This window comes from Cucurbita maxima, unplaced genomic scaffold, assembly GCF_002738345.1.
Source record: "Cucurbita maxima cultivar Rimu unplaced genomic scaffold, Cmax_1.0 Cma_Scf00032, whole genome shotgun sequence".
Classification (NCBI taxonomy): Eukaryota; Viridiplantae; Streptophyta; class Magnoliopsida; order Cucurbitales; family Cucurbitaceae; genus Cucurbita; species Cucurbita maxima.
In genome coordinates, this window is record NW_019272048.1 from 2,424,600 (window position 1) to 2,435,295 (window position 10,696).

Below are 10,696 nucleotides of genomic sequence, written 5' to 3' on the forward strand. Positions count from 1 at the left end.
AGTTTCTTCTCCAATCTATCTTCTTCTTCCTCCGTGATTTTCTGTCTCTTTACTCTTATTCCCAGTCGACTTTTGACAGATCCAAATGGGAAAAACTAAATGGGAAAATACTTACGACGGTTCTTTTTTAAATTGTTGTTGCTTGTTCTCGACATTTGGGGTTTCTTAGGACACTCTTTCTTCAACTTCTTATAGAATGATACATTATCATTTTTAAAGTTCTACATCAATATTTGATAAAAATTTTGTTAATATAAAATATTTAGGATGAAGTTACATTTGTCCTTGAATCTCTATTCATAACACATACCAACTCATTTCAAATAATTCATATGAATGTGAATAAAAAATTTGTCGTACAATTCAAAGATCTAAAAGTCATTTTCTTAGCTTCTTTTGCAAATATTTTACTTTAATATTTAGAAATAAATTCATCTATTAATTTACCAACGATTTCTTTTTAAGAAAAGAGAATACTAATAGAGTTTAGAATAACAATAAAAAAGAAAGTTTATTCGTAGATCGGACATTTTTTTAAAAAATTTCCTTCATGAAAAGTGAAAGTTCAGGCCTTTCTTAAGTTACGATTATGGAATGATTAGGCAACGAATCACATGAGAAGGGGCTTAATTTGACGTTATATTCGATAAACCTCTAAGAAGACCTAAAATCGAGTAGATTCTGAATTTTAACCCCAAACGACATCCGAAATTTTACACCTTAGCCTAATATCATGAAATATGAATGTATGCATAGTTTAATATTTATAGAAGCATGTTTAAGTAATAAACCGTCAACAGAGATAAAATGACAAAAATACCCCTACTATATTAACTATGTTATCTTAACAAACTCAGATTGTCATGAAACTTTACGTGCCACTTGTTTATGTTCTAGGGTTTAGCCATGCCAAGTAAGCTACTTTTCCAGAAATGTACAACTAATGCTCTAAGCTTATTACAATACCCAGACAGCTAGGTACCACTCTATATGTATATGTCTTATGCCTTTAGACACCCTAAACCTCTCATTGCATGGTACATCATGAATATAGACTTTTTCCTCATCTAAGTGGGAAGCATACTCAAATTATGTTAGTAAAGACACAAGGGAATGTCGGAGTCATTACGACATAATCTGGATTCCGAATGCAGCTCCAAATTCTGAGCATAAGTGTAATAGCCAAAAATAATAATAATAAAAATAAATAAACAAATAAGAATAATTATAAAAATATATATATATACATCAAAATAATAATAATAATAATAATAATTCATAAATAAATAATAAAAGGGATTACTTAAAAATAAAAATAAAATTTTCCCACCTCTCTCCACTAACCTCTCATCCCAACCCCATCCTCTTTCCTCAACTCCACAGTATCACCCTACAAAAAATAAACAGAAAAAAATGTCAGATTTGAGAAAAAGTAAAATGGCCTTTCAACAGACCAGATATGATGAAGATTTACCTACAGAGATTTTGGTCTTACTGTAAAATGCTATCTCATATTTCCTTTTTCCTTTATAGTTATTGTTATTAATTATCTCATATTCAATTAATTAGATTTAGAATCAATAAAATTTTAGTTAGTAGATTCATAAATTTTGTAGTACCAATAGATTAAAATTGGCCAATAATATCTGTTTACAAAATGAAAATAAATAGGGTTATAGTAATATCTTATTTACATAATTGAAAATGTTTATAGAACTGAAAATCTATTAATAATTACAAAGAGGGAGGAGGGAAGATTGAGTGAAGATTTGTTGAACAAAATAAAGAAATAAAACACAAAAATATGCATGGAACTCTATTAAATTTTGTCAAACCGGAAATATCAGAATTTTAACTAGAAATAATTTTATAGAGTTCAAACTTGAAACTGATGTCATGAGCTCATATAGGTTGACTTGGATTTCAAAGGACGGAATCGAACTTTCATTAAGGATATATACGTGACAACGACTTAAGCTAACTAGGTAAGTGACCTTACTATCGGCATGGTTATATTTGATGTTAACACGTGCCCTGTGGTTCTGCACGTGTCATATATATTGATATGTGTGAATTGTCTGTGGATCGATATGCTTCCTATGTGTTATGTATATGTTATAATATGTGAATTGTATGATAATAATTATGGTACGATGTGTGCAAGGACATGTTTGAGATAGGATACGAGAAGGATGCACAAAACGAAATGTAACGATAGGATTTAAATACATTTATGAAACGTTAAGGTTAGGTTACATGCTGGAGTGATATAGACAAGAAAGATTGATGGAAGAATACGGTTAGGTTACGGGTAGAAAGGGATAGGTTTGTGATAGATTGATAGAGCGATAGCGTTAGAATTGATAGAACGATAGCGTTAGAATACGTTCTTGTGATGATATGACTAAGGTACGTTCACGTAATGATATGTCTGTGATAGGTATAAGAACATTAAGCTATGATAAGTTAGAGAACGATATGACTACAAAGTGTTTACGTTATGACTTGTTTATGATATGATACATTGTGATGCAATATGTCATGGTATGATATGTATATGATGAAATGTTATGTTAAAAACATAGAACGTTATGTTAGTTCTCTTAAATTGTGTGTATACAACATGATATGAATGACATGAAATTACGATAAATGACATGAAATATAACCCCGTTAGAATTATGTATGATTTGAGAACTGAAGAATGAGAAACAATATGACATGAATGATGAACGATATCTGAAACGATATGAAAAATGATATGATACGTATATAATGCTAGCGGGGTTGTATTAAATAATAATGAAAATTGAAAAGTTTTGTGACCTCATGCATTATGTGTGCTCATGCATTTGGGGGATACCCCTATCCCATCACGAGGGTACGGATGCGTACATCCAATGGCAGGACAACGATCGTTATGCTTTGCATAATGTTGCCGTGACGGTTACTAGTTCTAGCGGGTGTCTGGCCTAAGTGGCTCCCAGAGTATGCTCACCGGATAAGGAAAGTGGCCCAGCGGTGTGCGAACTAGCTGGTGAGCTCATACTCGCACGTATGAGCTATGTGTAGAGTATATGGTATACGTCCAAAATTAGGACAGCACCGTAGAGAAAACGGAATGAAAGATAGGTCCCATCATCTCATTGCATGTGATTGTTGCATTTAAGCCCAATAGTGGTGTCACTTACTGAGTATTTCTTTAAATACTCAAGTCATGTGCTACTACATTTTTTTAGGTTAAGGCAAGACATTCCGGCTGACGACGGCATCGCAACTCGAGACCATGACATATGCATAGGATAGTGGTATTTATTTTCTTAGACTTAGGCTAGAATAGGATGTTTTTAACTTAAACTCTTATTCGTTTTATTTAGTCTTTTGTTGTGTCGTTTTAAAGATGTTTTCGAAACACATAAGTCTATGCCTGTGTTTTAAGATAAAGGTTATGTTTTAGAATGTTTATGATATGTATACAGTTGTGACCTTAAATTAAGTAGAAAATTTTGGATCGTTACAATAAGACTTCTTAGGTTCATGTTATTTACCGATTATGTGACCTTATAGGTCTTCCTGGGAGTGTTTACGAATAGAACTAAAGTTGTGTGAAGTGGAAGTGGACAGCCCGTTGGAATCCACTCTTCTTAAATGAATGGGTCCAACAATAGACCGACAAAAAACTTAGAACTTGGAAATTAGAACCTCAAGACCAAGATCCTTAGAATATAATTTATGGTGAAGTTTAGAGCGTGGTACCTAGCCTTTGCCATGGACACGATTCATAGCCTACAAGCATACTGTTTACTAAGTATTTTATACTCATTCTAATTTTGTATGTTTTTGAGGTAACGACTAGATGTAAGTCGAGGTCAAATGTAGTCTTGGAGCAGGAGTCATAGAGGGACAACCTAGGTTCGAGACCTTTGGCTAGTCATATATCTTTTTGGTTTGAGTCCTATTTTGGATAACGTTTGCTTTTGGCTGTAACTAAACTCAAACTATTTTTTTTCTTTATTTAAATTATTGAGTATCTTTCTAATTTTAAAAGAGAATAATCTTACCATATTTTTATCTCCTACACTAAGCTTATGTCGCAATCCCAAGATGGAGTACACGAACTCATCTCGAGATTCACGACTTTGATTCACGTCATATATTTAAGTAATCGAGACACAAAACCGATGTTATATGCATGGGGTTTTCTCTTTTGCCTATTGTTCGCTAACATTCTTCAAATTTTCAAAAATTAAAATTTTATGTTTCTCAATTTTTTAACTTTGGGATATTACTGGTAGATTATAATAATATATTTATTAAAATATAACACGTTTAAATATTAAAAGAGAAATAGGGCGACAAAGATTGGATTAACACAACTCGGACACGTCAAAAGTAGTGTCATGTGCGATTTCTACCCACATTTTGACACGTTATTAAATAATATATTCATTTATTCTATGACCCCAAATTATTTTTTAGAAAATTTCTAACATGGTCTGATGTCTCACATTGTTGGGGAGGAGGAGAACAAAACACCATTTATAAGGGTGTGGAAGCTCTTAGAAGACGTGTTTTAAAGCCTTGAGGGGAAGATAATATCTGCTAGCTAGCTGTGGGCTAGCGGATATGGGTCGTTACATTGTCACTCTTATTATCGTAATTACACAAAGAACACGCCAACCGTACCTCACAGAATTCTAATATGATATAGAGGGAAAAATAATATTGCACTTTTCGTCGTTTTCTCTTCCTGCAAAGAAAAGACTGTTGAGTTACCTCACGACGAGCACGACGCCAACGACTACCTCGTCGAGACTCATGACACTGTACAATATAGATAATGCCATGAAAGAGAAGACTAACGAGCCAAGAAACACCTTGATGCACACAAATGATTACCAAACATACATTTGCTAGCCAAAAGGATGAATTGATTGCTAGAACAACTCTTTGTGTGCAGGGTTAAACCTAAGGAGTGTCGTTAAATTTCAAAAATTGCATAATTATATTAAAAAAAGTTAATAATATAATAATCAATTTATTTTGGGTAAATTTAAATATAATGTAAAATAATAATTATTCAAAATTTTAAAATAAGTTCATATGGAATGAGAATCCTATTGTCTTTAAATTACAAGTTTACTTCTTCCCATTATATCAATTTGGTACAGATACAGACAACCTGACACGTAGTAGTTAGCAGCACCGTGAAGAATGGTGGGAAGTTCCGGTGCCGGACCGTTGGGCTTCCCTTTGTTCCTTGAACCCACGGCCGGCCCTCTTGATCTCTTCGCGACTGCCACTTCTCTCCGTCTCACCCACTCTCTCCGCCGCCGTATTATTCATCACATTACCCTCACCTTCGCTCTCCATTCGTTCGATAAGGTTCTCTCTCTTTTCTCTCTACTTTTTAATTTTCAGCTTCTATATCCAATAGCTCAATTGTGATGATTCGAATTTTGATCTTCTGCCATTTATTTGTGCAATCGTTTCGGGATTCGAATTTTGTATGGTTTGAACTGTTATACTGTTAACTGTTGAGAGAGGCGATCTTATCGGCATACTTTGAAATCTGTTTCGTGGATGATGCAAATTTCTCGGATTTTGTTTCTCTCTATATGTTGACCTTGCTTGTGGCTAGCTGTGTTCCATAAGCCAGTGGTTTACATGAATGTGGATAAAAAGTTTGGAGGATTAATGCCATGTAAAAGTTTGGAGGATCATTTGCTGCAATTGTTCTTCTTATTATTATTTTGATAGAACACAAAAGTTTGTATTAGTTGTGATCTTTTAACCCCCCTATGAGCCATCTCCAGGCATTCAATTGTTGTTCTATACGTTGGTTCGAAGTAAACTAAGGGCCTTAAAAGCGTTCCACTGAATGATCTTAGTTTTTGCCTCCCTTTGAGAACACTTAGAACCTTATGAAAGATACCAAGAATGTCATGGGCAAGCCAAGAAAGGGTGGAATCTTGGATAGAAAATTTCATCTGGTGTAAGCTGAAGGGGAGTGCATAAGCAAGTGATCCACGTGTTTCATAGTAAAGTTGGGGTGATGAGAGATATTGGAGGACCTATTTACAGTTTACGGTGTAATCAATGTTTAAAAGGCTAGAGGCAACCTTCAGGCTTTTCCTCCTGAAGAAGTTAGGTATAAGCCTTGAAGCAGTTTAAACCTTAAGCCTCGAATTTGATTAAAAATATTTTAAAAAAACTCACTTGGTATGACCTGAGTATTTAAAACATAACAGTCAAATAAAAGTATAAAAAATTACCCCCGACAATTGCCACTTAAAAAAAAATCTGACATCTTTAACATCACTACTATTGTCATTATGTTGTCCCATAACTTTTTTTTTTCAATGCTTTTAATGTTACAATAGGAAAGTAGTAATAATTCAAACTCTCATGGCTCAAACCTTCATATCTTTGAAGAATGAGGCAGTGAGATCTTACATCAATTGGAGGAGGGAACAAAAAGAGGAGAACGGAGCATTCATACAAGGTTGTGGAAATCTCTCCCTAGTAGACGCATTTTAAAACCTTGAGGGGAAGCTCGAAAGGGAAAGTCCAAAGAACACAATATCTAGTGGTGGACTCGGGCGGTTACAAATGGTATAAGAGCCAGACACCGGGTGTGTGCTAGTAAGGATGTTGGGTCCCCAAGGGGGGTGGATTGTAAGATCCCACATCGGTTGGAGAGGGGAACAAAGAATTCCTTACAAGGGTGTGGAAACCTCTCTCTAGTAGACGCATTTTAAAACCTTGAGGGGAACCTTGAAAAGGAAAACCCGAATTGGACAATATCTGCTAGTGTTGGGCTTGGGTTGTTACAGAGGCAAATTAATATTATTCTTCTCATCATTGCACGAGTCATAAGACTTCAAGGTTCAATGGATTTTCATAGAGGCGTAAGCCTCTTATGGTTCAAAGGAGGTTCAAGTAACAAGGTTAAAAGTTTGAGTGTTGCCTCGAGGTGTGCCTAAATGCTTAGCCTCAATAGCATTTTAAAACATTGGGTGCAATTGCAAGGACTGTTGACTAGGATGTTTGGGGAATGTCTATTTAGTAATCCAGAATTTTGTGGAAGGTTGGCAATCTAGCCACTAGTTTGTGTGTTTTGTTGTTGTAATACGGCATGAGAAGTGTTGAAGATAGATATTAGTTATAGTAATGCTATGGAGGTGAGCCTTATATAGTTTAATACATCTCCACGAGCTTTAATAACTTCAGTTTTATTGATGTTTACTTTTCTTGATTTTGAACAGTTTGGGTTTTGCTTGTAGGTAAAGTATTATAGTTCTTTTTCCGTAGTCTGGTATTTAAAAAATGAAAAACGTATTATGCTTTTTTACCCTAGGAGGATCTATGATTTTATGTATTAGTCCTCACATGGGTGCCTCTACCATTTAAATTTGAAATTATGTGGAACAAGGGCACACAACCCAAGCCCACCGCTAATAGATATTATCCTTTTCGGGCTTTCCCTTTTGGACTTCCCCTCAAGGTTTTAAAATACGTCTGGTAGGGAGAGGTTTCCACACTCTTATAAGGAATGCTTCGTTTCCTTCTCTAACCGATGTGGGATCTCACAATCTACCCCCCTTGGGGAACCAGCGTCTTCGCTGGCACAACCTACGATGTCTGACCTAATACCATTTGTAATAGCCCAAGTCTACCGCTAGTAGATATTGTTCTCTTTGGGCTTTTCCTCCAGGTTTTAAAATACCAGAAAATGAATCTGGTAGGGAGATGTTTCTATACCCTTATAAAGAATGGTTCGTTCCCCTCTCCAACTGATGTGGGATCTCACCTTTCCACTTGCCTTGGAATCTTTTTCAGGATATCATCAACTTCAAGGCTAACCGGGACATGATTTTATGGCAAAATTAGAGCTCTTGAAAGTTTATCTTAAGGAGTTGAACAGAAAAATGGTAATTGATTTATTTGTTTGTTTTTATTTCTAAGAAAAGTAGGATACTCTTGTGGAGTTGAAGATATTAGATGACTTTGAAGACATTGCTCTCTTAATGATTTGAGGAATCATAAAAGTTCTCGTAACTGTAAGTGCCTTCTTCAATACATTATCTTCAAAGAGGAAACAATTTGGAGAGAAAAACTTCAATACTCAAAGCAGCTTAGGAAGGTGAGATAAATACATAGGTTTTCTATAGCCTAAAAATGGAACTTGGGATGAATGGCTGCTAACAGAAGCATGTTAGCTTATAATACCTTTGGGATGGTTGTGATTGACCTGCAAACGAGTAATTATGGCATGTACAGCTAGATTGGAGTTTAATAGGTATGTTGATAGTTCTTGCACGTGCCAATGAATTCCTTATACCTAAATACCTCTAGACATATACAATCAGTTTTCCCTCGCAACTCAATTGATGTCCTCTAGTATGCTCTCTGCTGTCCAACCACCTTTCGTCCCAACCTGCAAATGCTTGAAATCTTCAGTTCATGGTTGTTGCTAATCGTCGATTCAAATCAATTCTAGTTGACATTTTTTCAACGTTTCCCCTCACTCTCTTCCTTCTTCTATTGAGACTTGCATTCATTGGAGCTTTTCAGACCACTCACTTCCCCTTCTCCCCCCTTGCCCTTCAATTTTTGTGAAGAACCATTCGCAGAGGAGGATGTGATCTCAAACTTACCTTTGGAAATTTCGGATTTGACTGTTGCCACATGGGTTTTTTGTTTTTCTTCCCCTGATTGTCGGTTCTCATGAATTCCCGCCATCAATCCCTCGATACTTAGATTCAGGAATGCAACATACCTTTGAGCTCATCAATGTCTCTTCCGATACCATCCATCCTCTCTTTTAATTTTTTTGAGCCATTTTTTTCCAATCTCCCCCGGATGAATGCCAATACCAATTTGTTAGGTATCCAAGCACAAAAAATATATCAAAACGATGAAGATTACTATATTGGAATATAATAAAGAATTACAATATCAATAACCTTTCAAGGGGTCTATCTCTCTCCCAAATCCCACAATGGACTCTCGCACCAAAAAAATCCCCTCTTTAAGGTCCCTAACTCTCCTTATTTATAACCAAGTCAACACTAGCTAATTACCCATATGCCCTGCCCTTACTACTATCCTATTAATATTACCAATATCCCTTACTAGTACTCTCACATATTCTTCCTTTGTAATTAACTCTAATGGCTTTTCTTTTGTCTGGTAAACCCCTAATAAACCGTACATTTAAAATTTCTTTATATATCTATGAAAAGCATCTCATTTTAATATATTTAATTTCTTATATTGCTCTGTATTACACAGTGTAATCTTAATTTTTGGTCAACATAGCTTTCCTTCAAATAAATATTTTTGTGCATACAAAGGCCTTATTTGGTTATACTTGGATTAAAATGTTTCTACAAAGCTATTCAATGTGTATTGGCTATTTTAAATAGTTTCTGTAATGATCTTAACACATTTTCTTCAGTTTCTTTTATTTTTTAATTGATGAATCTTGGTTCTGTACTTCTTAACTCCATTTTTTATACTGGTTGAAGCATAATACTACTTTGTGATTAGTAATATTTTATTGTCATGCTCTATTTCTTTTCCGGCAGAAACTTGCTCCTCTTGTTGAAGTCTCTTCTAAATTGAAGAGTGCATGGTGTTCAAGAGTTCTCCATTTTCCAGGATTAAATTTTCTTGAAGTATCTAAGGATATCTTATCATCCACTCATGCTGCTTGTTTATATTTCTTTGGTGGCGGGCATACTGGGAGTAGCTTAAAAAATGAGGGGACATCTCACTGGAAAACATCAAATAGAAATCCACAAAACGATCGAAGATGGACCAATATTCTTCTTGGTGTTAATATTTTGTGAGTTTTACAGTTAGTTAGCCATTTTCTCTTTGATACAGCTCCTACGATCATGTCCTCTGATGTATAGCTTTTCTTTTATTCTTCTGATTCCTGTTTATCTTATCTGTTAAACATGTGGTGTGTTTTTTCTGCAGAGCTTTTCTGGCTCAAGTTGCATCAGAAGGAAAGTTACTCCTATGGGGATCCAAGGTGATACTCAGTTTCTGCAGATATCATGTTTGGCATATAATTTTGTGACTGTGTTTGTCAGACGTTTACTGCATGATTCACTTATAATTTGCAGATAAATGCTCTAATAGATCAAGGACAGTTATGGAGGTTGGTCACGTCTTCTTTTTTGCATGCGAATATTGGGCATTTGATGGTATATGGTTCTAATACTTTGTGGCATCTGTTGCATTATTTTTGTCTTCTTTAATTACTGGAAATCAACACTTGAAAGTTTTTGTTGCAGGTTAATTGTTATTCTTTAAATTCTATTGGTCCTGCAGTGGAGAAAATCTCTGGCACTCGGAGATTTCTTGCAGTGTACTTTGCCTCGGCAATTGCAAGTACAACTCGTAATCTCAATAAAATAGCCATGATATTATTGAATACCTTTTTGACTCGATCATTTCAAGAAAATCAGGTTCATCCATGAGTTATTGGTTCTGCAAGGCACCCTCGGTTGGTGCATCAGGAGCAATCTTTGGATTGGTATGACTTTTCATTTGCATACTTGACTTTTGCCAACAAGCATGACAGAAAAAAAAAAAAAAAAAAAAAAAAAAAAAAAAAAAAAAAAAAAAAAAAAAAAAAAAAAAAAAAAAAAAAAAAAAAAAAAAAAAAAAAAAAAAAAAA

General features: G+C 34.8%; 1 protein-coding gene across 1 annotated transcript in view; it reads left to right on the forward strand.

Moving 5' to 3' along the window:
* The first annotated feature begins 5,151 nt into the window (after positions 1–5,151).
* LOC111467054 (RHOMBOID-like protein 10, chloroplastic) overlaps positions 5,152–10,696 on the forward strand; it is a 14,164-nt gene continuing 8,619 nt past the window's right edge. The window contains exons 1-6 of the mRNA XM_023111836.1: positions 5,152–5,385; positions 9,594–9,853; positions 9,991–10,045; positions 10,140–10,220; positions 10,311–10,407; positions 10,485–10,552. Coding sequence (XP_022967604.1) covers positions 5,215–5,385; positions 9,594–9,853; positions 9,991–10,045; positions 10,140–10,220; positions 10,311–10,407; positions 10,485–10,552 — 732 coding nt within the window. The 5' untranslated portion in view covers positions 5,152–5,214. The remainder of the gene's footprint in view (positions 5,386–9,593; positions 9,854–9,990; positions 10,046–10,139; positions 10,221–10,310; positions 10,408–10,484; positions 10,553–10,696) is intronic.